Raw genomic sequence first — 27,707 nt, 5'->3', positions numbered from 1 at the left:
GAATGGGCCATGGAGAGCTGCTCCCAGCCTGGGATGGGCCATGGAGAGCTGTTCCCAGTCTGGAATAAGCCATGGAGAGCTGTTCCCAACCTGGAATAAGCCATGGAGAGCTGCTCCCAGCCTGGAATAAGCCATGGAGAGCTGTTCCCAGTCAGGAATAAGCCATGGAGAGCTGTTCCCAGCCTGGGATGGGCCATGGAGAGCTGTTCCCAGTCTGGAATAAGCCATGGAGAGCTGTTCCCAGCCTGGAATAAGCCATGGAGAGCTGCTCCCAGCCTGGGATGAGCCATGGAGAGCTGTTCCCACTCTGGGATGGGCCATGGAGAGCTGTTCCCAGTCTGGAATAAGCCATGGAGAGCTGCTCCCAGCCTGAAATGGGCCATGGAGAGCTGTTCCCAGCCTGAAATGGGCCATGGAGCTCCCAGCACTGCTCCAGACAGGCTTCAGCTCAGGACCTGGGCTGGTCCCTCCTGCCCAGCACTGCAGCACGTCCCAGCTGGGCGCTGGCCTGGGAGGGCTCACCCAGCACCAGCCAGGGAGCCCAGGCTGCTGATGCCAGGGCAGGCCCAGCTTTGTCTGCCAGGCACAGGAGGTGCCAGCTGAGCCCATGCTGAGTGCCTGACCTGCCCTGGCTCTGGGAATGTGCTGGCTGCTGCTGCCAAGGGCTGGAGCTCTATAAATGGGAGACATTTGGAGAGAGGAAACGTGAAGGGGCCAACTTTTAACTAGGCTGAAGTGCACTGGGCTGTGCATGTTCTTTGTGGAGGGAGGGAGAGAGGAGGAGAGTGATGAAGGTCTTTGATGCACTGCTGGAAAAATACTGGCTGCTCCTCCTGCAAGCAGAAGGAGCCCTTATTTAAGGGGAAGTGTTTTCTCCTGAGCTCCAGGATGGGAATTCACTATTCCTACACTTCTCGAGGGCTGCTTGAGCCCGTGGCTCTGGCTGCAGCCTGGGCACAGAGGATGAAGCAGTTGCTGGTGCTCTGCACAGGAACCTGGCTGGAGGAAGCTGTGGGTTCTTCCCTGTCCTCAGTCACGCAGAGCCTGCCTTCCCTGATCCAACTGCCTGAGAGAGAGAGAGAGATCCTGCTGATTTATTTCTGTGGGAGGCTGAAACCACGAAGCTCATTGCACACACAACTGCCCAGAATTTTGCTGAACTCTGTAAACCCTGGAGGGGGAAAAAAAAAAAAAAAAGAAATCCCCAAAGTGTTGAAATAAGATTCCTGTTACGAAAGAACTATTGAGAGAGAGCCCTGTTTACCATCCCTGGACACACAAAACCCTGCCTGGCTGAGCTGCCTCAGGGCTTTGCCATCAAAGAGCAGGCACGAGCCAGGAGAGGGGGGATCCAGGCTGGCATTCCCACCTGCTGTAGCCCAGGAGGATTAGGATAACACTCACTGCACCTCTGAGCACTCCTGCCAGGAGCCTGGCTTAAATAATGGAGGAGGAGGAGAAAAAAGTGGAGGAGGGGAAGGAGACAGAGGAAGGCAAGCTCTGAGCTCACAGTAATGGAAGCAAGAGGCTCATTTTAACTTTTCAAGCCTCCAACTGCCTGAAACAAGCTGATGAGAACAATTCCTCTTTGTGTGCCAGCTCCAGTCTTCAGAGCCCATTCAGTGTGGTGGATTATTCAGAGCCTCTCTGACTCCCTGGGACACAGACTTTCCCCTCTGCCTGCCTCTGCCTGGCGCCTGTGTGCACACAACAGGTGAGGAACCCCCTCCAGAAGGAGCAGGCTCTGCTCCACATGGAGATGGCAGGCACAGGCCACTGCCTGCTGCCAATTTTCTCATGGAAGTAGGCACCACTTCAACAGACTGTTTATTTTTCGGTGCTGCACACAAAGCTGCTGGCCCCAGGGCCACAGGACTCTCTCCAAGATGACACAGCTCCAGGTGGGTCAAAGCTGAGAGCTTCCAGCAAAGAACCTGAAGGAGTTGTTAAACATATGGACAAACAAGAGAGCTGGGAACACACTGGATGCACAGACAGACAGGAATGGGAGGGAGAGCCAGAGCCAATTTTAAAGTTGCTCACACTCCCAGTTTTTCTGTCCCCGAATTGTGCAGGGAGCACGTTTAGCCCAGCCTGTGCTGTGTCTCCAGCCCTCAGAATGAAAGCTCTGAGCAGAGCAGCAGCCACAGAGCATCATCACCCTGTGCTGCAGCCCCAGAGGGACCAGGACTGAAGGATTCAGCTGGAATGAAGGATCTGACTGCGAGGGGAAACGCCTTGTGCCAAAGAGGGGCACTCCTGAAAACATGCCAGGGGACAGACAGGGGGGCCAGGCTCTGCTCCAGGGAACAGGGACAGGAGGAGAGGGAACCTGAGAGAGGCTCAGGGTGGGCACAGCAGGAATTTCCCCATGGAAAGGGTGCTCAGGCACTGGAACTGCCCAGGGAGGGTTGGGTCCCCATCCCTGGAGGTGGCACTGGGTGCTCTGAGCTGGGGACAGGGTGGGGATGGGGCACAGCTTGGGTTTGATGGTCTCAGAGATGTTTTTCCAACCTCGATAATTCCAGGATTCTGAGAATGTGGCTGCAGCCAAAAGGCAGAGGATGCTGAGGACACGGAGTGGGGCTCCATGGGGACAGCACAGGGGGCTGGCAGTAGCAGGAGAGGTGTGAAAGGGTTGGGTTTGGGGTGTTTTAGGAGAGCAGCAAGACAGCAGTGGCTTTGGTCACATGAAGAGCTGAAGTGACTGCCAGCCGTGCCTGCTGAACTCAGAATGACAAAGGGGGGAAAAAATGTTTCTTTCTGGGGGTTTCCACAAGAAACCACAAGAGACCAGCCAGAATCTGTCTCCAAGCAGCAGTGGCACTCCTTGCAGCCAGTGGTTTCAAGAGGATCCTTCCAAGGAACTCACCAGGCTCCTCCCATGGGGAGCACCCCACAAGGGAGCCCTGAGGCACGGCACAGCTTCTGCAGCTCTGGCAGGGCTGGCAGCCCCTCCCAGGCAGGATCAGACCCTGATCCTCTCCCTCTGCCCACCACGGAAGCCCCTCCTGTGCCTGACCACCCTCCATGCCAGCTGACATTCCCAGCACCCCTGCAAGCACCAGTCCCACTCCTTTGTTTCTCAGGAACAGCATCCATCTGCTGCCAGCAGCTCACATCTGGAATAGTGAGTGTTGAGAAAGAGCCTCGGTCCTGTTGGAAGGAAATTATTCCTCCAGCCAAGGGATTTATGCAGAACTGAGTTTAGCATTTGGAGTTACAAATTTACTACAAATCCTACAGTTACACCAGGTTTTAAACCTCAGAATTACAATTTTATCTTCCTTCATTCCTAAAAAGCTGCCCTCATATAAACTGCCACCTGACAGAAAATATTCACAGAGCAAAGGAGGAGAGGCAGAGGATGTGCAGAGCAAAACCCCTCCTGAGCCCTGCTCAGCTCCCTGAGCTCCTGCAGAGCACCAGGCTGAGCTGATCCCCAGCCCCAGAATTCCCACCCTGATTTCAGCACTGGAGGGGTGACCCCAGGGCAGGAAAAGGCACGGCCTGAGCACTTCCCAAGGGATGAGAGCCACCACTGCCTCTGCCTGAACTGCTGGCCTGGCTCCAGGAGGAAGCAGCTGAGCTCAGCAGAGGGGTGAGCACGGTCACCAGCCCTTGGAGAGAGGTGACAGCTCCTGTGGGACACTGGGTGGCCCTGGCTTGGCACAGGGACTGGGAACAGGCGAGCAGGCAGGAAAAGGAGGTCCTGCCACCCTTGGAAGAGAAAGGCAGGGTGGTGGTGCTTGGAAAGGCTGCTGCAGCCACGAGCTGGGAACCTGGAATGCTGCAGGACAGGGCCAGGCTTGGGCACCAAGGACAGGAAAGGGAAGGGCTCTGCAAGGCCCAGGCAGAGCTGGCACCTGTGGCATCCCTGTGACCAGCAAGGTGGCTCCTGACACTGCTCACCCCAGCATGGGGAATGGCTCTGATGGCTCCAAGGCAAAGGAATTCCCCCATGGAAAGGGTGCTCAGGCACTGGAGCTGCCCTGGGAGGGTTGGAGAGCCCATCCCTGGAGGTGGCACCTGGAGGTGGCACTCGGAGCTCTTGGGGACAAGGTGGGGATGGGCACAGCTGGACTCTGACCTTGGGGCTCCTTTCCAGCCTCGGGGGTCCTGTGGAGTCAGAGTCCAGCAGGCTCCAGGCTTCCCTCCTGGTTCAGTTTGTGTCTGGAGGAGGGGAGCACGCCCTGCCCCAGGCTCTGCTCTCAGCTCTCACCCTGCTCGTGTTTGCCTTGGCCCTGCTCCTGAAATAATTGTTTAGCCACGATGGAAGGTGACAAATGATTCAGCTGTGGCTCCACTGGGAATACCAGGAGGAACTCCCCAGCCCCACCAAGCTCCTCTCTCCCACTTGGATCCAGAAGTTTCCACGTCCCTGCCAAGGAACAGCCTGACAGCCACGGAGGGTGCACCAACCTTTTCCCAGCTCTTGAAAAAAACAAACCCTGCTCAGCCCCTGACAGGAGCATGGAAAGGGCAGCCAGAGCCACTGGGAACACTGGTATTAAATGGACAACTCTCCTGACCCAAACATGCATGGACTGGGGTTGCTCAAGGCTGTGAGCAGGAATCAGTCTGGATGGATTTTCCCTGGATAACTTGACAGATTCTTGACACAGAGCTCACCTGCAACTCAAATTTCCAATTCTTCCTCCAGCACATCAAAAAGATCATCAGAACTGGACCTAGGAACAATATTTTCCCCTCTTGCTGTTTTCAGAAGCAGCTGAACCGTTTCAGTCCCACACTCATTTTCTGGGGGGCCATGTGGAATTTTCCCTTTTTTTTTTAAATAACCAGAGGCAGGAATAATTTCCAGCATGGAAAACTTCTGCCTGAAGAGCTAAAATTGGCACAGAATCATGCAAGAGTCACACAAGGAAGGCCTCCAGCAATGGCACCAGTCATGCTGCCGAGCCCACCTAGAGCATTTTTTTCCACTGTGCTCAGAGGATCTGTTTCACTCCTCACCTCTCAATCCAATTTCCACAGTCCTGCAGCACAAGTTTAAAATAAGGACACCAGGAAGCATGTGTGATAAGGGGAAGGAAGGGAAAAACCACAGCTTCTTTCATTCTTTCAGCAGAGCCAAAAAGGAGTGGCTGGTATAATATTTTTTTTTCCTTTTTTTTAAAGAAAAAGCTGCAGGGAACAGCGAAGGGAGGAGATGTTTGCTTTAAACTTCCCCACCTCCACCATGATCCATATCTGCATGCATTTATAAAGCACATAAACTGCTTCCAAAGGTGTTTTGCAGAGTGCCTGGTTCCACTGATGACCTTTTCCAGCCCAGGATTGTGCACAGCTCCAGCCAGGATGGAGGGGGGGAGCACAGCCAGGATTCCCCACAGCCCTCCCCCAGCCCAGGGAACCAGCCCAGACACCCCAAAAGAGCTCTGGGGGCACAGACACCCCAAAATCTGTGTGCCCCTCAGAGCAGACAGAGGAATGAGCTTGGAGCACCGTGGAGAGGAGATGCTGCAGAGAAGGAAGCACGAGTTCCATTTCCTTCCAGCCCTGGCTGCTGCCCAACAGCTGTTCCTTATTTATTTACTTTAATATTTCCTTGGTTACACAAGCAGCTGCTCACAGCTTAACCCCTGCCTGCACCAGCCCTGCTGGGGCAGGGTGACAGCAGGGCAGGGCAGGGACAGCCAGCGTGTCACCTCAGCGTGCTCACAGCCACAGCTCGGTGTCCTGCTGGGCAGGGGACAGGGCTGAGAGCAGCATCTGCCCCAGTCCCAGACTCTGCAGGAGCCAGCTGAGCCTGGGAAAGCCATCTGCTCTGCTGGGCAGGCTGGAATTCCAGCGGTGTGTCTGTGTCTGGACGCACAGGAATCCAGCCTGGGGTGATGCTCAGCCCCACCTGAGGGGGCTCTGGGGGCAGGGGGTGCCCAGCTCCTCCCAGGAAGGGCATTCCAGTGGCCCCTCTGGCAGATCCCTCCGTGCATTTTCTTTTCTCCTCTGCACAGAGCCTGTTCCAGCAGCTCCAGTTTGTGTTTTGGCTCATAAAGCCCAGCCAGACCCCTTGGCTCATCTCCACCAAGGAGGAGGTGGAAAACACCCTTTGCCTGCTCACCCAGAGCCCTGCTTTGGGTTTTCTGCAGCCCAGCCTGTCCCAATTGCCTTTCCAGCCTCCTCTCCCCCACTTCCATTTCCCTCCTGGCTCCCTGCTGCACCAGGAGGGAATTAAATCAGAACACTGGCATGGCTTGGCTTGGAAGGGACCTTACAGATCATTTAGTTCCAACACCCTGCCATGGGCAGGGACATCTTCTACCACAGCAGCTTGCCCAGAGCTCCATCCAACCTCTCCCTGGACACTTCCAGGGATGCAGGGGCAGCCACAGCTGCTCTGGGCACCCTGTGCCACCTCACAGGGAGGATTTTTTCTTGATATCTGCTCTTAACCCACTCTCTCAGTCTGAAGCCATTCCCCTTGTCCTGTCACTTCATGCTTGTGTAAAAAGCCCCTCTCCATCTTTCCTCTTGGCTCCCTTCAGGTGCCAAAGCAGCTGCTGCCAGCTGCCCTCTGGGCTGCCAGGGGAGTGGGCACTTCCCCAGGCCCTGCTCCAGGGAATCAAATCTTCCCCAGGGCAGCTCTCAGCCCTGCTTTGCTGTGACAGCAGCTGGGAAAGCCACAGGAATGGAATTTGGACCTAACTCTGCCAAAACCCTCCCCAAAAGCAAACAAACCCCCTGCAATAACAACCCCAGCAATTGCACAGGTAAAGCAGAAGCCAGCAGCTGGAGTGAGCTCAGCCTGTCACCCCCCCAGGCTGGAACACCCCCAGGACTCCTGTCACCCCCCCAGGGCTGGAACACTCCCAGGACTCCTGTCACCCCCCAGCACTCCTGTCACCTCCCAGCACTCCTGTCACCCCCCAGGCTGGAGCACTCCCAGCACTCCTGTCACCCCCCCCTCCAGCATTCCTGTCACCCCCCCAGGGCTGGAACACTCCCAGCACTCCTGTCACACCCCAGCACTCCTGTCACCTCCCAGCACTCCTGTCACCCCCCAGGCTGGAGCACTCCCAGCACTCCTGTCACCCCCCAGCACTCCTGTCACCCCCCAGCACTCCTGTCACCCCCCAGCCTGGAGCACCCCCAGGACTCCTGTCACCCCCTCAGGCTGGAGCACTCCCAGCACTCCTGTCACCCCCCAGCACTCCTGTCACCCCCCCAGCACTCCTGTCACCCTCCCCAGGCTGGAACACTCCCAGCACTCCTGTCACCCTCCCAGCACTCCTGTCACCCCCAGGCTGGAGCACCCCCAGGACTCCTGTCACCCCCCCAGCACTCCTGTCACCCTCCCCAGGCTGGAACACTCCCAGCACTCCTGTCACCCTCCCAGCACTCCTGTCACCCCCCAGGCTGGAGCACCCCCAGCACTCCTGTCACCCCCCCAGCACTCCTGTCACCCCCCAGCATTCCTGCCACCCCCCAGCACTCCTGCCACCCCCCCAGCACTCCTGTCACCCCCCAGCACTCCTGCCACCCCCCAGCACTCCTGTCACCCCCCCCCAGCACTCCTGTCACCCCCCAGCACTCCTGTCACCCCCCCCAGCACTCCTGCCACCCCCCAGCACTCCTGTCACCCCCCAGCACTCCTGTCACCCCCCCCCAGCACTCCTGTCACCCCCCAGCACTCCTGTCACCCCCAGGCTGGAGCACCCCCAGGATTTCCCACCTGCAGGTCGAAGAACTTGCTGTACCGTCGGTAAATGACCTCGGTGGCTCCATTGGACCAGGTGACCTTGATGATGTACACCTGGAGGGAACAGAGGCACAAATCAGAGTGAGGCACCCCAAAAACCCCACCACAACCCAAAAGAGCTGCATGCCAGTGCAGCCCCCACAGCTGGGTGACAACCAGGGGAACGCTTCAGATCAATTTGGCCGCAGCACAAGAGAGGTGAGGCTGAATTACTGAGCCCCACTGCTGCAGCCTGACCCAGGGTTTGTGTCTGGTGCTGAGCTGAGCTCTGTGGGCCTGGAGAGGGGCACACACGGAGTGTGAAGTGACACTGCTGTGTACAGGCACAGCACAAACCCCTCCAGACACAGGAGCTGATAACTGAGCCCTGCCCACCCCACTGAGAGCTGCAGCACCAAAGCTGATGCTGAGATCCAAGGGCAGCCCCTGCCCCAGCCTGGCTGCTGCAGCTGGGACTGCAACAGCTCCAGCCCCCAGGCTCTGAAACCACACCTGCTTGGCTTTGGGTTTCTCACACCTGCAGGGGTGGAACTCAGTGTCCTGATCCCCAAAATGCCACAGGATCAGCCCCACTCACTGCAGGTTACTCACAGACCCCATGACCAGGCTCCAGCTGCTGATGAATGCAAAACAAACCACCAAACCCAGCCCATTTCAGCACTAATTCTGCTGTGAAGGACGACAAGCACATCCCAGAACGAGGCAATTACTGATCTAATGTGCTCTCTGTGCTTCTCAGAAAGCAGAGATAACCCTTGGTGAGGTGCCAGTGGAACACCCAAGTGATACAAATCTCAGATGGAGAGCAGATTGACCCAGCAGAACCCAGGGTATTTTTTTTCCTCCTAACTCAAGTCCTTATTTCCACCAGAAATTCAAGCATCAATTCCTTGAAGAAGGACCAAAATGTTCAGAAGCCCAGGTGCAGGGACCTGCTGGAACTTCTGCTAGCAAAATCAAGCACCAAGGCTCTTAAAAGCTGATGTTTTGGTATTTAAAAGAGAATCCCTCAGGAGTTTCACAAGGCTTCCCCACTGAGATGGCCATTTGTCCAGATTCTGGAATGAGACCAACACCCTCAACCAGCACCCAAACTCAAACACCAGGACAGCACAACACTCAGTTATTTCAGTTTATCAATGCTACTCAAATCCTGCACTGAAAACCCACCTCAAATCTCACTCTGCTGCTCAGAGGGCTGGCACAGCCTGAGCCACCAAGGTGAGGTCACTCCTGAGGGTGACAAACTCTTCCCAGTGCAATCACAAACGAGGCAGCAGGAGGGATCAGGTTCTCATTGTTAAAATAAAGAACTTCCCTGCTATCAAACCAGTAATTCAAGGTCCACTTTTGTAGAATTTGGGTTAGAAGGGACCTTAAAGCCCATCCAGTGCCACCCCCTGCCATGGCAGGGACACCTCCCACTGTCCCAGGGCGATCACACACCTGGCCTTGGGCACTGCCAGGGATGCAGGGGCAGCCCCAGCTCCTCTGGGCACCCTGTGCACCCAGTACCCCACCTAAACCCAGTCCCTCAGTCTGGAGCATTCCCTGCTCTGCTTTCTCTCCCCAACTCTTATTTTGAGATGAAGGACCCACACTTCCTCCCTGTGAACACAAGGAACACAGACGGATTCTCCAAGACAACATCTGCTCCAGCTGTGGAGGCCGGCAAGGACCAGGCTGAGCTCCAAGGGAGGCAGCACCCCTCCAGCAAAGCAAGGGTTAAGGTGGTGCTAACACAGGCTCAGACTCCTGCAGCCTCTCCCCAGGCCTTGCTGCTGGGCCAGCATGAGCTCACAGGGCTGGAGGCTGAGCTGGTCTCCCAGCTGTGTCTGTCAGCAGTCCCCAGCTCTCCTCGGGGTTATATCACTGCTGGCTGCCTGCCTCAGAGAGCCTTCCACTGGGGCAGCAGGAGGAGCCAGCTCCTCCTCTTTGTTTATTCCTATCCTGCCTTTATTTGGAGTCAACAGCTTATTAGACTGGGATTTTAATCAGGATGTGGAGAGACTCGAGCCAGAGTAATTCAGAGCTCTTCAGGGGAATGAAGGCACGAGGTCTGAGGGCACCCCAGGCTTCCCTGTGGCCTCTGCAGCAATTCTGCCCACTGATGAGCTCACTGCTGCTGGGCTGAAATGCAGATCTCCCAGGGCTCAGGAGAAGAGTTTCCTGCACATCCCTTCCCTGCAGCAGAAAGGTCTCCAGGGGAATCTCCTCAAGCTACTCATGGAAAGCAGAGGGGATGGGGGAGCCCACAGGAACAGGAGCTCCTCAGCACCTATAAAGCCTGGGGAAAACCAACTTCTCTCTCCTGGTGGATATTCCTCGTCCTTCCAACAGCCCCAGCCCAGATCTTGCTCTCTCCCAATATCTAATCCAGTCCCTGCTGTCTCAGAAATAAAAAAAATCCAGCAGAAAACACAATTGTGGTGCTCCCCTCACCCACCAAGAGGAAAGGTTTGAGCAGTGCACTCACCCATGAGCATTTCCAGAGGACACGAGGCACCAAGCTCCCACAGACCCAAAAATCCCTTCCTCAGGTGCTTTTGGAAGGCCCTTTCAAGGACCAAGACAGCTTTAAAACCACTGCCCTTGGTCTGAAGTCTCCCCTCCTGGCCTGGCACTGCACCCTGTCCTGCCAGGAGCAGCCACCACGAAGCAGCAACCCAAATAACCCAGATTTTGTCCCAGCAGGAGCCACCCCATCAGCTGCTCCAAGAGGCTTTTTCCCAGCCCAGGACCTGTGGAAGCAGTTATCCCACGGGTCTCTTTCACTGAGGAACCACCTGCAGGGCTTTTCCATGGAGAGGAGAAGAGAGGGGATCCCCCAGGGCTGTGCCCCCTCAGGGATGGGGCTGGCACTTGGATCCTCTCCAGGGATCCCTGAGGTTGGATCCAGGGGGGCTTGACCAAAACCAACAGCTGAGCTGTCCAAATCCCAAATTTCCAAATACCTGCAGCCCTTCCTGGGCCAGCTGGGGGGTCTGACCAGGGAAGGGAAGGAGCTGAGTCTGTGAGACCAGGAAGGGTGGCTGCCCTTCCTCCCTCCCTCTGGAAAGGACCCTGCCCTTCTCCCAGCCCTGGGAGCCTCAGTGCTGCAGGTACAGAAGGCACAGGGACAATTTTTGAGGTGCAGGTGGATCTTGTTCAATGCCAGGCCAGAGGAGCATTTTTAATGAGCACCAAACCCTCTGTGTGCTCCCATCCCTTGGAGGGCAGAGACGGAACAGATCCCTCACAGAAAATGGAAACTTGCAGATGCAAAAGGCTGAGTACAACAGACTCCACTGGCACTGGGCTCCCAAACTCCCTGGGATCCCTCAGCACAAGGAAATGGCCACAAACCAAGTATTTATTTAAAAGTGACTCATTGAGCAGTGTGACATCAGGACCACCAACCACTGCCCAAGGCTCTCCTTGGTCACACAAAATGCCCTAAATGGAAATAAAATATGAAAAAAAGGCCCAGGGGATCCTGCAGTGAGCTTGGTCCCCTCCATCATCACCCAGCATGTGTCACTGCTGTCCCCTCCCCAGCACCTCTCTCAGGGGGAGAACAGCCCGTGGAAAATGGGGCTGAAAACCTTGGGAAGGGAACTGTCAGAAAAACGACAGCTTGCTGCAAGAAATGCAAATGGCAGCTGGCCAAGGGTACCAGAGCTGTCAGAGGAGCCCAGGGGAACACTCTGAGAGCCAGGGGGGATCCAGGACATCCCTCCTGGGCAGGGAGGGAGCTCCTGGGAGCCAGCTCAGAGCCATCCAGAGCCACGGGAGTCACGGGGACAGAGGGGATGAGAAGCCAGTGTGAATCTGAAAAGGGCAGCCAGAGATTTCAGGCTGTTTTCTTTCTTTCTTTTCCTCTTGAAGAAATGAAGCAGTGAGCCCTGGAAGCAGTCAGCCCAGAAGTGTTTTTGCAGGGACTGCTGGAAATCCCTGGTGCTGCACCCAGCAGTGGCTCCTGGTGACTTCCCCTGCCCAGAGGCACCAAGGAGCCATTCCCAAATCCTCCATCCTGCCCAAAAAGGCACAAAGTCCCTCACAACAGCACGGGGAGAGAGAGGAGCTGATTCAAACTGCTGACTCGAGGCAAGGAAATTAAGAACAGATACTGGAAAAAAAAAAAAAAAAGAAATAACAGAACCAGTTTCCCGTTCTTAAACACGAGGCCGTGTGACCTCGCAGAGGAATCACTTCTGGACTCCCTGCATAAACACGCCAGGACAAGCTGGGAAGCAGCCTGGACTGCTTAAATGTGAGCAGGAAAAAGGCAGGGTGAAGGTGAGGAAAACCTAGAGCTGCAGTTTCAGCTGCTCTCCCCTCTTACAGGAGGTTTCCAAAGTTTTTCACGGAGATTTGCACGGCGTCCTGGCTGGGGGGGACACACAAAAACCCCAGAAGAAAGGACTGGGAGAGGGCAGCTGCCTGGGAGCTCTGCCTGGCACCAGGCAGCATCCAGGATGCAGGTGGAGCAGCTCAGCCACCCCAGCATCAGCCCTGAAGGATGCCAGAGCTTCCCTGGCATCCCTGTGCCCAGAGCTCCTCCACACAGACACAGCCAGGCTGGAGAGCAGCCCCAGGGTCACTTGGAATGACACCTCCAGGCAGAGCAGGGACACCAGAGAAGGTCCCAGCTGCAGCAGAGCTCCTGCAGCAGCTCCAGACACAGCAGCCTGCAGCAGGGGCTGAGCTGTCTGCAGAGCTGTTTCCAAGGGCTCAGAGCCTGTGTGGTCTCAGGTCCAGGGAGACTCTGCACAATAAACCTCTCTGTGGAAAACTCCACATATTTAAAGCATCTTTCACCAGCAAAGAGGAAAAGCATCAGTCAAAGGCATCAGGCTTTTGATTTCACCCACGCTCCCCCGACCCTGAAACGAGGGGAGAGGGGAGAGCCTCACCCTGCTTTGGGAGCCCAAAGGGGCAGAGAAACCAAAGGAGCTGAGCAATCCAGCCAAGCCAGAGTGGGTTTAACACAGAAAAGGGAGTGGGAAATTGTAAGAGGAAAAGAGAAAAAAAAAAAAAAAAAAAAAAGGAGGGAGGTGGCTGGAAACAAAGAAAGTTCTTGGCACCAAGCTGCTGTGCTTGGCCCCTCTCCATCAGCCCTCACTGCTGCAGCCTGCGGGGCTGGGGAGGGGACAGGGGGGCTCCTGTGCCAGGAGATGCCAAAGCTGGGAGCAGGAGAGGGACAGCCAAGCCCCAGCTCAGTGGGCAGACAGCTCGTGACCCCCTCACTCCTGCTTTGTGCCTGGGGAACTGGGAGGAGGGTCACGCTGGCATGAGAAGGAATTCCAGCTGCAGGGCATCAGGGATGCTGCCCTGGGCTCTTCCCTGGCACAGGGGAGGCAGAACAGCAAGGCAGGGCTGGTAGCAGGGCTGGGGGCAGCAGCAGGGCAGGCAGGGCTGGCAGCAGGGCTGGGGGAAGAGCAGGGCAGGCAGATCCTCACCCCCAGCCAAGGCAGAGCTGGTAACAGGGCTGGGGGAAGAGCAGGGCAGGCAGGGCTGGCAGCAGGGCTGGGGGAAGAGCAGGGCAGGCAGATCCTCACCCCCAGCCAAGGCAGAGATGGTAGCAGGGCTGGGGGAAGAGCAGGGCAGGCAGATCCTCACCCCCAGCCAAGGCAGAGATGGTAGCAGGGCTGGGGGCAGCATCAGGGCAGGCAGATCCTCACCCCCAGCCAAGGCAGCCTGAGCACACAGCCAGCACTGCAGAGCAGCCACCTCCCCTGGCCCCAGCTGATCCCTCTGATTTTTTGATCTGTTCCCCCCAGGCTGCTGTACAGCCTGGCAGGGCACAGCACTGCTGGGAGGGCAAGGGCACAGCCACCAGGCTGGGACCCCCAGGGACAGCCCAGCAGAGCCTGCTCAGAGCCCTCGGGCACGCAGCACATGCAGCCAGCCTGCCCCAGCCCTGCTGGAGGTCACACAGATGGATTCTCCTGCTTCCTGTCTCCCACTGGCACAGGAAGACAGGGATACCCTCCAAAGCAAAGCTGGGGGATCAAGGTCAGAGAGCTGGGGGCAGGCAGAGGCCAGGGATGCCCCCAGAGCTGCTGGAACTGAGTGTGAGCATCAGCTTCCCCCACGGAGCTGCTCCTGCCTCAGCAGCCAAGGGCTGGCAGGCTTGGGCCCTTCCACATTCAAGCTTTTCAACAGCCTTGAGGAATGTGGCTGGGGAAGAAAAACAAAGGAGAGTTTGAGTCTGAGTGCTGGTTTTCATCCCCAAAGATAAGAGTGCTCCATGCTCAGCTCTGCTGAGAGGTGAGGAGGAAAGCCTGGTGAGCTCTGTGGAGCAGGGCCAGGCACGAGGACAGGGCAAAATTCCTCCCAAGTTCCCTGCCTGGTTGGGACAGCATCATCCAGCTGAGAGGAAATGGGATGAGACAAGGCACAACCACAGGATACAGCAGCAAACCACCACTGAGGATGCTGAGAAAGCCCTCAAAGCTTTAGAGGCCACCAGGAGTCAGACTGCAGCTTGCCCTGGCTCTCTCCCACTCCTAGTTTGGTTATCTGGGGACACCACACTGCATAGATTTCACACCACTCATGCCAACCTCCTCCTTCCTCACTCAGCTCCTCGGGCTGCCCACAGGACATTCCCACATTCCAAGGGCATGGCCACCCTTCCGTGAGACAGCACGGGGAGAAGTCACCCCTGACACCCTTCGGAAGGCAGGATGATCCAGGATGATCCACAAGGGCAGAAATAACTCCCAAAGTCCAGGGGAACAGCTCAGCTGCACAAGGGGACACTGTGCCAGGGGCCACCGAGCTCTGCCCCAGCTGGGACCACAAAACAGCCATGGGCATGTGCTCCTCAGAAATACCTTCAGCTCCATAAATATGAGGCACCAAAGAAGCTGCAGACTGGCAGCTCTGTCCTCCTGTCATTCACACACTCCATAATCAGTTCCAGATAAGCACAGCAGGGCTGGGCTACCCGAGGAATGAAACCACAAATGGCCTCAGCACAGCCAGGAACAGAGAGGACACCTACACCACCACATCACACATTCCACATCAAAAACATAACAGCACCTTCGCTTTTCCAACGTGGTTCTCCTCAAATTTGTTTTCAAGCACCTGTAGATCCCACTGGCCAGATTCCACCACGCACTGTTAATTACTTTCACAACCCAGCTGCCACTCATGAGGTCTTCACCGTGTTTCAAGCTTTGCCATCTTGTTCACAAAAGAAATGTATGCTGCACACTTTGTTTAAATTCCCCATTTTCAGGGATACACAGAGGCTGGGAATGGAAGTCCTGAGAGAACATAACCCAGCTTTCCCAAAAACCTGACCCACCCAAACAGCATGCTGTTGAATGGATATATATAATTTTGGATGGTGCTCCAGAACAACTATTTAAACTTACATAACTATGGAAATGTTCCTGGTAGGCAGAAATGGAGCTGGGATTCAATGGCATTGCTATTAACACATAGAAAACACACACATTGCAGCTGGAACAAAATGAAACATCCTGAAGCTTGCCCAAGGGAAAGAAAACCCAATCTGGCTTTGGTAGGAAAAAGCTTTCTTTTAGGGCTTCTGCTTGACAATAACAAACACAATACTATAAAAAGGTCCTGAGTGAAGTCCTTTAAAGGAAAATCCAGACTGTTTCTACTATAGCTTTGTTTTGGGTCTTTTCTGAGTAAACATTCATTTATCAGAGACTTGGCCAGACCAGAGAAATGACAGTCTGCTCCTCTGCCTCTGACAATGATTATTTTTAAACCTTTGCCTGCTCAGATTTGCAGGGTGACCCCGGAGCCCTCGCTGGCAGCACCCCTGAGCTGTGATCACTTCACACAGGACCCTGTGGGAAACAGCACTGAAAATGTCACCTCAGCCACTTTCTGGAGCATGGAATCTCCTTTTCTCTTGGAAAGCGGGCTGCCACGAGCCAGAGCATCCTGCAACAAACACCTGCACAGGGATCATCCCTCAATGCCCCTGCCAGGTGCTGCCCATGAAGAAAAGTTTAAAAACACACGTTGAGTTTGAGAGCACAGGGCTGTGCTGAGCCCTAACTCAGCTCAGCACCTGCACCCAGCTACCCAAACCCTGCCCAGCCCCTTGCTGGGTGCTTGCCCTGCCATTTGGGGAAATATTGTGCATCCTGCTTCAGCAGAGCTGCAAAACAACCAACTTTTTGTCTCAGGCATTGCAATTCCTGTTGTATCAATTACCCAGGTGAAAAGCAAACCACAGCAGCCTGAATAGAGCCAGCCCTCCCCACTGCAGGTGCAACAAGGACTTTGAAGCACTGCCTTGATCTCACTTTTCTGGGAAAGTGGAATTCATAACTTTGTGCTGAGGCCTCATCTTGGGCAGCACAATCACACCTTTGGCCAGCAAAGGGAAACCTCTGGCTGGGGCAGAGGAGCCCGAGCAGGGCAGGTCATCACAGAGGCAACAGGAGGAAAAGGCAGCGTGGTCCTCCAGCCTCCCCAGGGACAGGAGAGCTGCCTCAGGGCTGGGGCAGAGCACATCTCTGGGATGGGAGAAGGCAGAGGGCAAAGGTTTTACACGGACACTCGGTGGTTGCCTTGGATTCACGCTGTGCCAGCAGCCACTGTCTACAGATGATTCAGCCATGATTTGCTGCCTCTCCTTCTCTTTGCAGGAGGAAACAGGGAAGAATAAAAAAGGTCTGGTTTCATATAATTAACTGGCTTTGTGAATCTGCCTGGTTCTATCGATCCTCCAGCAAGGCGAGCGCTCCCATTCACTCCAGCGCTGCTCGGGGGAGGCAGCTGCCTGCAGGCTGCCGGCCCCTCCCTGGCTCAGCCCTGGGCGAGCCACGCTGGCTCCCGCTGCCGGCTTTCGGTCCAAGCCCGGTGCAGGGGGAGGCTGGAGGCAGAGGGATGGGCTGGGCTGGGCTGGGCAGCCCGGGGCTCACGGCTGTCCCCGCCGCCGCTGCCGGAGCTCCTGCTCCCCGTCCCCACCCACCGCCCCGCCATCCAGCTCTCTCCTCAGAAAACATCGCCGGCCCGGTTTTGCAGCCTCCCGGGGATTATTTGTGCCATGCCCAACTCCAGCCGGGGCATGGCACAAATAATCCGCGACGGGCGGGGGGCGAGCGGGGACAGCGCGCAAGGCAGAGCGTGTGTGCGGCCCCGGGTGCGCGTCCCTGCCGCGGGGACACTGCTCCCCAGGGGCACGGCAGGGCCTGCAGGGACAGCAGAACCATCCCACAGCCATCCCACAGCCATCCCAGCCCGGCTCCTTACGGGACACGGCGGCGAAGCCCCGGATCCGCCAAGACAAACAGCGGCGCCCAAAGCTCCGCACGGCTCCCGAGCCGCACGGCACGGCCGCGCCGATGAGTACGGCTGCGATGGACACGATGGCAGGAAAAGCGCACATCTGGAGCCGGTTCCAGGCTCCGCCAGGGCTGCCAAAGCTCCAGGCAGGGCAGCAGGAAGAAGGCGAGATAAGGGGGTGGGTGGCAGCGGCCACGCCGCATTCCCGATGCGAGGAGAGACCCCGCTGCCCTCGCCTCCTGCCCTCAGCTTTCCTCCAATTGTTGCTCAATGCCACGAACCAGCCGAGGGGACCTGGAGAAGCCCTTGATCTCCCCAGAGCTCTGAAAGCCTGGCTCTTGTGACAACTGACTCCAGCCAGAGCAAACAGCACATCTGCACAGCCCAGATGTGCCACGAGCAGTGTGTCACTGGGTCACCCTGGGCTACGGCAAAACGGGAGGGAGAACATTTCGGTCTTTGTTTTACGCCTGTTGCCAAGATTCACCCACAAGCTCTCCACGGGTGTCTGGAAACACACCAAAGTTTAAATCATAAAAAAAAAAAAAAGAAAGAAAAAAAAAATAAAACCACCTTCAAAAACAGTCAAACCCACAACAGTTTGGAAGATGCCCCGGAGCACGCAGGAAGGCTGGGCAGGATGCAGGGGACACGAGGGATCCTTCCTAGGCACCGAGCGCTACCCAGGGAGCCGAAAGCAGGAGCCGGGGGGTCTCTTTGCCCCGGGACTCCGCGACCAACAGGTCCCACGGCCCCGGAGCCGGCTGCAGGAGCGGGGACGCTTCCCCGCGGTGCCCGTGGCCGCTGCCCGGTGCGCGCAACCCCCGACCGCATCCCCGGGCATCCCCCGCGGGGCCGGGGGCAGCGGCGGGGCATCCCCAGGCTGGCAGGGGCACCGCGGGACCCCCCCGGCACACCCGTGAGAGGCACCCCCGGCAGCGCTGCCGCCCTCTTTCTCTTCCTCCTCCTCCTCCTCCGTCCTCCCTTCCCGGAGCTCGGCGCGGGAGCGGGGCCGGCAGCGCCCGGCCTTTGTTCGCCCAGGGCCGGGCTGGGGCACTCACATAGTGCTTGTTGGGGATGCGCCGCTTCTGCACGTCCAGCACCTTCACCTCGGCGATGCTCCGCCTGGGCATCGCCGCTGCCGTGCCCCTCGGGGAGCGGGGACGCTCTGGCGCTCGCCGCCGGCACCGGAGGCTGCAGCGCGGCCGAGCCTCCCCGCGCCGCCCGCTCCGGGGGCGGGAGGCGGCCCCGGCCCGGCCCGGCCTATCCCGGCCGGCGGGGCGGCCCCACCGCCGCCCGCTTAAAGGGCCGGCCTGCCGGGGGTGCCCTGTCCGTGCCCGGCCCGGAGATGGCTGGCAGGGCGCGGTGCCCCTCCCGGGAACGGGTCCCGGTTGTCCCCCGTAGCTGAGCGCGGCTCTGCTCTTGTCCCGTCGCAGCAGTGCCCGCGGGTTGCCGGCGGCAGCCGCGTCCCTGCAGGAGGCAGGGAATGAGCGGGGAAGTCTGTTCGGGTCAGGTCAGAGCTGTCCTGCCCGGGACAAGCCGCGTACCTGCGCGGAGAGACTGCTCCGAGGGCCTGCAGTGACAGGAGCGGGGGAATGGCTCCGGACTGAGAGCAGGCTGAGATTAGATATCGGGAAGGAATTCTTCACCGTGAGCGTGGGGAGGCCCGGCACAGGTTGTCCAGGGAAGTTCCATCCCTGGCAGTGTCCAAGGCCAGGCTGGAGCAGCCTGGGATAGTGGAAGGTGACCCTGCTTGTGGAGTGGGACGATCTTTAAGGTCCCTTCCAACCCAAACCAGTCCATGATTCTATCCCTGTGAGCCAGGAGCTGTCCCCCTGCACCCACCTCTCCTCCTGGCAGTCCCCCCTCTGTGCCCAGCTGTGCCCTTGTGTCTAGAGAGGAGCCAGGGCAGTGCCCAGGCACTTCTCTGCATCAGCACTTAGCCGTGGCCTCCGTGCTCCCAGCAGCTCCTCAACACGTGGCATAACCACAGCTCTCTCCCCCGTTGGGCTTTTAATTACATTATAAAGTTACTCAAGGCTTACACTGGCAGGTCATTAGTTTTCATATGAATTTAATTTAATCATAAACAACTCATCTCACTCCTTAGCGGCTCCTTAAATGTGGCTCTTTTTAATACTATTAACTTTGCTGCAGCCACCCCAGAGAATTAATGGAGGTGCAGGCAGTTTGCCAGGGCTTTATTGCCCCTCCCCAAGGGCTCGTCTTCATCCTCCTCCCCCTCAGCAAAGCCCCCAGCCCCTGCAGATGTGGCTGCAGAAGGGTTACTGGGCTGTCTGGAGGGGACATCAGGCCACTGGTCACAGCACTGGGTTACTGCACATCACCCCCACTCGTGCCCCAGTCCCCACTGCTCAGTCAGATGTGTTCTGAAGGCAGGAGGATGTGGAGATGAGCCGTGGAATCCTCCCTTCCTTCTGTCATTGTGGCATTCATGTGGGATGCCGGGGCTGGAAGTGCTCGTGAAGAGCCTGGGACAGCACCAACATCTGGAACTGCAGCTCCTGGTGTTGTGTGGGGTGGAGCAGAGGAAGTTTTGCCTGTTTAAAAGCCCTGAGAGATGGACAAATCCTCCAGAGGATGGAGAGGAAAACACCCAGAGCAGCTGCTAAGACAGGGAGTGTACACTGAGATGTGGAGCAAGAAAGCTGCTGGAGAGGGGAATGAAACAATTTCTGGTCTTCACATGCTGAAAAGAAGAGTTAAGGTAGAGAAGCACTTAAGCATCAGCATTGTCTTCTCCCCTGACGTGCTGAGGGGATTCCATCATTCCTCACAGCTAATGAGCACCCAGGAACCAGCAGGCCTTGGAGAGAATCTCAGCTCAGGCTGCAAAATGGCTCCTGTGCTTAATTAACAAGTCTAATGAGGGCTGTAGAGAGGAGTGGGGAGTGGCTTTGCACGCTGACCAGATCACCTCCCCTGGGAGATAAGTCTGGGAATCGACTGTGGAGGGGCAGAGCCTGCCTGGGGCTCTGCTGTGCCCTGGTCATTGCTCAAGGAGTCTGCCAAGGCTTTGTAAGGGAGCCCAGATGAGGGCTTTGGGGCTTTGTCAGTGGCCTCAGAGTCCTGTGCTCGCCCACACCTCTGGGGATGCTGCTGCAGGACAGCAGAGATGTGGCAGCAGCACATCCACAAAAAGGTTGGGTGGTGCAGGGCAGTGAGGGGAGTCTCATGATAAAAACTCATCCCCTGCTGCCCTGACCACAGGCTGAAGCTCCATGAAGCCAAATAAAATAAAATAACTGTGCTAAAATAACTACACAGGAGAGGTCACGACCTGCACCAGAGTCAGGCTTGTGCACTCTCCCCCGTGCCTGTCAGGATCAGCTGAGCAATTTAAAACAAGAGGGCAAACGACTTCTGAAAAACCATCCCTCAGCTCCAATGGACAAATGGGTTTCTGCACAGCTGTAAGTGGGCTCCAGCTGTTTGGGCACAGCTGGGCAGTCCCTGAGGTGTCAGGGAGGGAGTGGAATGAGAAGGCAGTGCCTCACCATCAGCCCAGACTGCAGAGGGAGCGCTGACTGCAGCCATCCTGGCAAGCAGAGCCACTGCTGCTGCTGCTGCTGCTTGCTGGTCCATTTCAGAACTGGGAGGTTGTGCCAGGTGCCTGAATGTCCTGGTCCTCCCTGTGAGCAGAACAAATGCATCCATCCATCCTCCCTGAGCCACCTCACAAGAATCAGTCCAAAAGGATGCTCCTACCCCCACAGAGGACACATCCCTGCAGCCCAGCCCAGCCCAGCAGAGATTTCCCATTTCACACCAGATCTCTCTGAATCTCAGCTGTCAGCAGGAATGATTTTCCACTGCTGTGACCCCTGACTTGCAGGGTTTAGGTGCCACCCATGAGAGCCAGGCTGGCAGCAGGCAGCACCCATCCTGCCCAGGGAGGGCAGAACCCACCCAGGGGATGCTGAGCCCTCAGATGGGGGAGCACAGGGGTACTCCTGAGGACCACGCTGGAAAAGTACTGAAAGGCCGAGGAGAGGCAGAGATCTGGTGGAAGGGATGTCGAGAGAGTGCCAAATGCAGGGGAAGGAGCCGGAGAGCCCTTCAGGAGCTCCAGGGTGATGCCATCTAGTGAGCGAGAGGAAGAGCAGCGAGCACCCAGCTCCTGCCAGCCTGGGATCGGCTCCGGGGCAGCGCAGCATGGGCTGCCAGGGCAAAGTGCCCCCAAAATCCAGCCCCATCCCAGGCGGGAGAGCAAACAGCAGCAGCAAGGCAGGGCCAGCACCTCCAGGGAGGCTTGGACTGGGGGGAGTTTATTTGGAGAATAAAGCAGTGGCCACTGGGGCAGCATTTGGCTCCAGAGGGTGCAGAGGACTCTCAAGGAGTCCTGCAGAGACCAAGGGAGCAGGGATGCAGCCGTGGGAGCAGAACACTCAGGCACAAGCCCGAGACCCTCCCTGCCTGCCCTGCTTTTCTTCCCCCAGAGAATTCCAGCATCAGCAGCTGCCAAAGCCCTTGGGCAGCCCAGAGGAGTCTGGAGCCCAGCTGTGACAGGACCTGAAGCACAGGGGATGCTGCAGCTGCTGCAGCACCAGGAACGGCTCAGGGCTGTCAGCTCTGGTTTTAAACATGAGGAAATATTTTTACTTTCGTTCTGTTTTCAGCCTAGCACCCGGATGAAATGGTAGTTAACAGTTATTTCTGGAATGTACAGTACTTACAGAAATATTTATATGTATGTTAAATCCTCCTGGTTGAAGCTCCCCTCAGGCACTGCCAAGGACATGCAGATGAAGTTAAATATTCCCAGGAGATCTCCTGCTTCCCTGGGATCCACTGAGACCACTGCAGTCCTGTTATACATAAACAAAATTATTAATTAGGTGTCCTCAGCTACTCCATTCCTTACCATCCTGTGGAGCAAGGAGACAGCAACCCTCAGGCTCTGCTCATTTAAAACCTCACCAGCACCACCTCAGCCTCCCAATTCCATCTCCTTTTCAGCACCTCACCTGAACTCAGGTCCTGCACTTACCTGGGGTGGGCACTGCCAGCCAGGCCATTTTCTGCTGGAACTCCAAGGTTAAATTGGCAGCTTCTGGCACACCCAAAACTGAGGGTAAACCCACAGCAGCTCCATGGGCTGGTGTCAGAGCTGCCCTAATTTAATGTGGGATCCTTGAGAGGAGTCAGTGAAAGCAGCAGGTGGGAAGTTGTGAGCAGGGAACAAAGGGTGTGGTGTTTGTGAGGGTCTCCAGGATGAGGTGAGAGATGAGAATTGACTCCAACTACTCAGAAGGCTGATAATAAATATGATATGATATGATATGATATGATATGATATGATATATAATATAATATAATATAATATAATATAATATAATATAATATAATATAATATAATATAATATAGTAATAGAATGCTATACTAAAACTATACTAAAGAAAGAGAAAGGATACATCAGAAGGCTTCACAAGAATGAATAATAAAAGCCTGTGACTCCTCAGAGCCTCACCACAGCTGGACCATGATTGGTCATTAAATTAAAGCAATTCACATGGAACCAAACAAACAATCACCTGTTGGTAAACGATGGCCAAGCCACATTCCAAAGCAGCAAACACAGGAGCAGCAATCAGATAATTATTGTTTCCATTCCTCTCTGAGGCTTCTCAGCTTCCCAGGAGAAAATCCTGGGCAAAGAGGGTTTTTCAGAAAATATCACGGTGATACAAGGGGTGTTTGGGTTCTGTGGTGGGAGCTTTCCTGAGCAGCCCAGGGGATGAGGCAGAGATCTCCCCCTGCACCCATAGGGCAAACCATGATTTTTATTTTCTCCTCCTGAGCAGAGGAGAGCATGGGAAGGGACAGGGAGGCATCTCCTTGGGAGAGCTGAAGGGAACTGAGGTGTTGGTGTGAGATTCCCGTTAAAGAAAAAGGAGCAGGACCCTGCAGAAGTGCTTTGCTCTCGGCTGCAGCACTCACTCCGGTGCTGGTGTGAGATTCCCGTAGATTAAAAAGGAGCAGCACCCTGCAGAAGTGCTTTGCTCTCAGCTGCAGTACTCACTCCGGTGTTGGTGTGAGATTCCCGTAGATGAAAAAGGAGCAGGACCCTGCAGAAGCGCTTTGCTCTCGGGTGCAGCACTCACTCCGGTGTTGGTGTGAGATTCCCGTAGATTAAAAAGGAGCAGCACCCTGCAGAAGTGCTTTGCTCTCAGGTGCAGCACTCACTCCGGTGTTGGTGTGAGATTCCCGTTAATTAGAAAGGAGCAGGACCCTGCAGAAGTGCTTTGCTCTCAGGTGCAGCACTCACTCCGGTGTTGGTGTGAGATTCCCGTAGATTAAAAAGGAGCAGCACCCTGCAGAAGTGCTTTGCTCTCGGCTGCAGCACTCACTCCGGTGTTGGTGTGAGATTCCTGTTAAAGAAAAAGGAGCAGCACCCTGCAGAAGTGCTTTGCTCTCGGCTGCAGTACTCATTGTGGTGTTGGTGTGAGATTCCCGTTAAAGAAAAAGGAGCAGGACCCTGCAGAAGTGCTTTGCTCTCGGGTGCAGCACTCCGGTGCTGGTGTGAGATTCCCGTAGATGAAAAAAGAGCAGGACCCTGCAGAAGTGCTTTGCTCTCGGGTGCAGTACTCACTCCGGTGTTGGTGTGAGATTCCCTTTAATGAGAAAGGAGCAGCACCCTGCAGAAGTGCTTTGCTCTCAGGTGCAGCACTCACTCCGGTGCTGGTGTGAGATTCCCTTTAATGAGAAAGAGCAGCACCCTGCAGAAGTGCTTTGCTCTCGGGTGCAGCACTCACTCCGGTGTTGGTGTGAGATTCCCGTAGATGAAAAAGGAGCAGGACCCTGCAGAAGCGCTTTGCTCTCGGCTGCAGTACTCACTCCGGTGCTGGTGTGAGATTCCCGTTAATTAGAAAGGAGCAGCACCCTGCAGAAGTGCTTTGCTCTCGGCTGCAGCACTCACTCCGGTGTTGGTGTGAGATTCCCGTAGATGAAAAAGGAGCAGGACCCTGCAGAAGTGCTTTGCTCTCGGCTGCAGTACTCACTCCGGTGCTGGTGTGAGATTCCCGTTAATTAAAAAGGAGCAGGACCCTGCAGAAGTGCTTTGCTCTCAGGTGAAGCACTCACTCCGGTGTTGGTGTGAGATTCCCGTAGATTAAAAAGGAGCAGGACCCTGCAGAAGCGCTTTGCTCTCGGCTGCAGTACTCACTCCTCACCGAGCAGCGTCAGCCCAGCCCCACCTGAACATGCACTGAACTCACCGAGGGAGCGGCTGCTTCCCTCCACACCCCAGAACCTCAGCTCGGTGCCCAGGATGTCCCTGCCCCTGGGCAGCAGCAGAGGCTCCAGCTCGCCTTTATTCAGCCTTGCAAAGCTCAAGTGCCAGGAGTTTTTCCAAGTCAGCATAATCCAGAGGAGAAGCAAAGCTCAGCTGAGGTCACAGCTGGCAAGCAGGCACAAAATCAGACCCGTGCCCAGGTTTCTCAGTTTGTTACTTTATTAGAGAGGTCTTTACATCATGGTGGTGGCCCCGCTGAAGATATTTTACAAAATATTAAAAAAAACCCTTTTTATTCAAAGCCACAATTTTTAAAATCTGTCCCACCTCCCCTGAAAAGCAAGCTGGGTTTAATTGTGGTTCCTCCTGAACAGGAAGCAACCCAAAAATCCTCTTTTGAAAGGAGGGAGAATGATACCCACGCTGTAAACATGACAGTCAGATGGTGTGCCCCCCTCTAGGTGAGGGACAGGGCACTGGAGCCTGGCACACCCAGGGAGAGGACACAGCATGCAGGAATGGGGGCACAGAGCCATTCCTGCCCCTGTCAGTGATGCTCTCTCCAGGCTGGAAACCAGCTGGACTGGAGGAAGGGATAGCTGATTTACAGGGCTGAGAGCCCCCAGAAATGCCCCCTCAGGGCTGCAGGGTGTGCAGGGAGGGATGCTGCAGCCTGGGCTGCTGGAGAAGGCAGCAGAGGCAGCAGTGCCCCTCAGCTGAGGGAGGTGACAGTGTGCTGCTGCAGGACAGCCCCTGCAGGGCCCTCAGGGACAGGCACTGGGCTCTGACCCTGGGCACACAGCAGAACCAGAACCAGAACCAGGGTGCTGCTGTAACACATTCCTAAGGGAGTGAGGAGTCTCCAGCCAGCCCTGGTCCCATTTAGGAACATCCCTTGGCATTCATTAACCTTCCATCAGCTGCCAGCCAGGTGTTATCACATCTGGAGGGCACAATCCACGTTTTGGAGGTGGGGCAGGAACCCTTCCTGTGCTCATTAACAGAGACATCACTGCTGTGAAATCAGAGGTGACCTGGAATGGCCCAAAGAGACAGAGCCTTGCTAGCCTGCAGGGAGTTTATAAATATGGGTTAGGGGCTCTAAAAGGGTAGGAAATGCACTCCCCAGATCCAGAGCTAAAGACCTGGGGGCTGCCTCCTTCAGGCCAGTACCTGGAAGGGAGGCACATCACATACCACCTTTCCCTGAAATGCCAGTAAATCAACAGAGGGGACTTGAAAATAACAACTTTTTCCTTATATTTTCTTCATTTTTTTTTTAAAGCAGAAATATTTTATTTTCTTGCTAAAGAAACAGGTCTAAAACAAACAATGTTGTCCAGAAAAAAACCTTAAGTGCTGCCTTACACCTTTGGGTTGTGTAAAGAAGAAGGTGCTGCTGGTGAGGTCCCTGACCCCTCCCCAGCTCTGTGCTCCCAGTCCCACCCAGCAGCTCAGCCAAGCCCTGCCTTGTGCAGCAGGAGGGGACAGAAAGGACAGAGGACCTGCTCTGCCACTCTGCCACAACTCCCAGCCAGGAGAACCATCCAAAAAGCTGTGGCACATCACAGGGAGATGAGACATCAGTGCACAAGGAGGTGCTGGGAGCAACAAGCCCTGTTTGCATCTCCTCTTCCCTTGTCCCACTGCTCCTCCCTGCAGCCATCACCCGCTGGCCAGCCTGCCTGACCCACGTGGCCCCACACAGAAAAGACTTCAAAACCAGCCTCAAGCACCTGTGTGAGCATGAGAGCTCTGGCAGTAGCATCCTTCACCCCCCACTCATCCCCAAGGCACGTGACAGTGACAGTCACTCCGCGGTGTCACCGCAGGACCCAGCGCTGTCCCCAGTGTCCCCTCTGCACCTGCACTGCCACAAGAACCTGCAGCCAGCTGGGCAGTGCAATCAGCCCAGAGCCAGCCTCTGAGAACAGAGTTAGTGCCAGAGGGGCTCTGGTGCCACTGGTCACAGCAAAGGAAGAGCAGAAGCATCTCTGGGAGGACACCCAGCCCCTTTCTGCACAGGCTGTGGGGGAGCAGGAGGAAAGAAAAAACCCAGCCCTCCCTAGGCAAAAAACCCCAAATCTCTGTGTCTCTGTGGCAATAAAAGGGCCACGGTGGAGAGGAGTAAGTCTAAGGCCAAGGTGAGTTTAAGGCAATGCCAGAGCTGCTGTGCCCCAGGCCAGGCCTTGGAAAGGACTGGGACAGGAGCAGCCAGGGTGGAGAGGGAGGTGACAGCCCTGCCCTGAGGGGCTGTTTCTCCTGATCAGAGTGGTCTCTGCTACAGTCTGAGCTGACAAACCCAGTGAGCACCAGGCTCACCCAGGAACCATCCAGCCACCAGTGCAAGGACAATCCAGAGAGGCTCCTGCCCCAATTCCCAGCCTGGAGCTCCTGGGAGAGGCACCCCAAGTTCCAGCCAGCATCCCTCAGCCAGAGGCCACGCTGATCCCAGGCAGAGCGTGGGGACAGGAGGGTGCTGTGGTGACAAGGGGCTGCTGAGAGGCTCTTCCCAGTCCAAGCTGCCCCCTGCAGCCCAGGAGGACACGGCCAGTACCAGCTGGTGGCCTGCCAGGGGTTACAAGCTCTCTGAGGAGCTGAAGGGGACGAACTTGGCGTGTTTGGTTGGTGACACTGGCACCTGTCCATCGGCCTCCTCGCTCAGCTTGAAGAACATCTCCTGCTCACGCTTCTTCTGGTTCAGCTCATCCTCCAGGGCCTTGGGCAAAGAGAACAACACAAGAGCTGGGTTTGAGATTGTTCTGGAGCTATGGGCACTGTCCCCTCTGGCCAGCCAGGACACCCTGCTCACAGCCCCACCTTCTTCCGTGGTCTCAGCTTGTCCCTCCACTCCTTCATGTGCTGGTTGTGGCTCTCATCCAGGGACTTCAGCTTCTGGGTTTCGTGCTCGATCAGGAGGTGACACTTCTCATTCTAAAAACACATCAGCAAACACAGCACCCATCAGCAGCTGGAACTGTACATCCAGTGGTCAAATGCTGGATTAAGCTCTTTTCTGACTTAGGGATGGGGTAACTGAGAGGTGTCTTAAAAACTTTTATTCCATTTCCAGTCTCATGTGAAGGGTGAGACAATGCAGATGTTATCATTTATGCTATTACAACGAGAAGCTAATTATTTCTTAATTATCATACATTATAGGTGTTTCTTGGCTTATCAGCTTTAGTTACATCTATTTCTTACAGTCAAACAGGATTGTCTTGGGCAGAGACATTCAGAGCTCTGAGCTCCATGTTTAGACCCAATGTCTTGGGCAGAGACATTCAGAGCTCTGAGCTCCATGTTTAGACCCAATGTCTTGGGCAGAGACATTCAGAGCTCTGAGCTCTATGTTTAGACCCAATGTCTTGGGCAGAGACATTCAGAGCTCTGAGCTCCATGTTTAGACCCAGTGTCTTGGGCAGAGACATTCAGAGCTCTGAGCTCCATGATTAGACCCA

General features: G+C 55.9%; 2 protein-coding genes across 4 annotated transcripts in view; both read right to left on the bottom strand.

Annotated features, from left to right (window-relative positions):
- SH3PXD2B (SH3 and PX domains 2B) overlaps positions 1-18,216 on the bottom strand; it is a 69,579-nt gene extending 51,363 nt beyond the window's left edge. For 2 of the 3 annotated variants that reach the window (XM_059859902.1, XM_059859903.1), the window contains exons 1-2: positions 18,052-18,215; positions 7,697-7,777 (exon numbers count right to left, since the gene is read on the bottom strand). In XM_059859902.1, coding sequence (XP_059715885.1) covers positions 7,697-7,777; positions 18,052-18,123 — 153 coding nt within the window. In that variant the 5' untranslated portion in view covers positions 18,124-18,215. Of the gene's footprint in view, positions 1-7,696; positions 7,778-18,051 lie in introns of all 3 variants that reach the window. The other variant, XM_059859904.1, reaches the window with a different exon arrangement.
- Positions 18,217-24,447: 6,231 nt separating this feature from the next.
- Positions 24,448-27,707, bottom strand: part of STK10 (serine/threonine kinase 10) — a 46,133-nt gene continuing 42,873 nt past the window's right edge. The window contains exons 18-19 of the mRNA XM_059859848.1: positions 27,067-27,180; positions 24,448-26,965 (exon numbers count right to left, since the gene is read on the bottom strand). Coding sequence (XP_059715831.1) covers positions 26,825-26,965; positions 27,067-27,180 — 255 coding nt within the window. The 3' untranslated portion in view covers positions 24,448-26,824. The remainder of the gene's footprint in view (positions 26,966-27,066; positions 27,181-27,707) is intronic.

The sequence above is a fragment of the Haemorhous mexicanus genome, chromosome 15, assembly GCF_027477595.1.
Source record: "Haemorhous mexicanus isolate bHaeMex1 chromosome 15, bHaeMex1.pri, whole genome shotgun sequence".
Taxonomy (NCBI): domain Eukaryota; kingdom Metazoa; phylum Chordata; class Aves; order Passeriformes; family Fringillidae; genus Haemorhous; species Haemorhous mexicanus.
The sequence above is the reverse complement of the archived record's forward strand: the minus strand, read 5'-3'. Positions and strand labels throughout refer to the sequence as shown.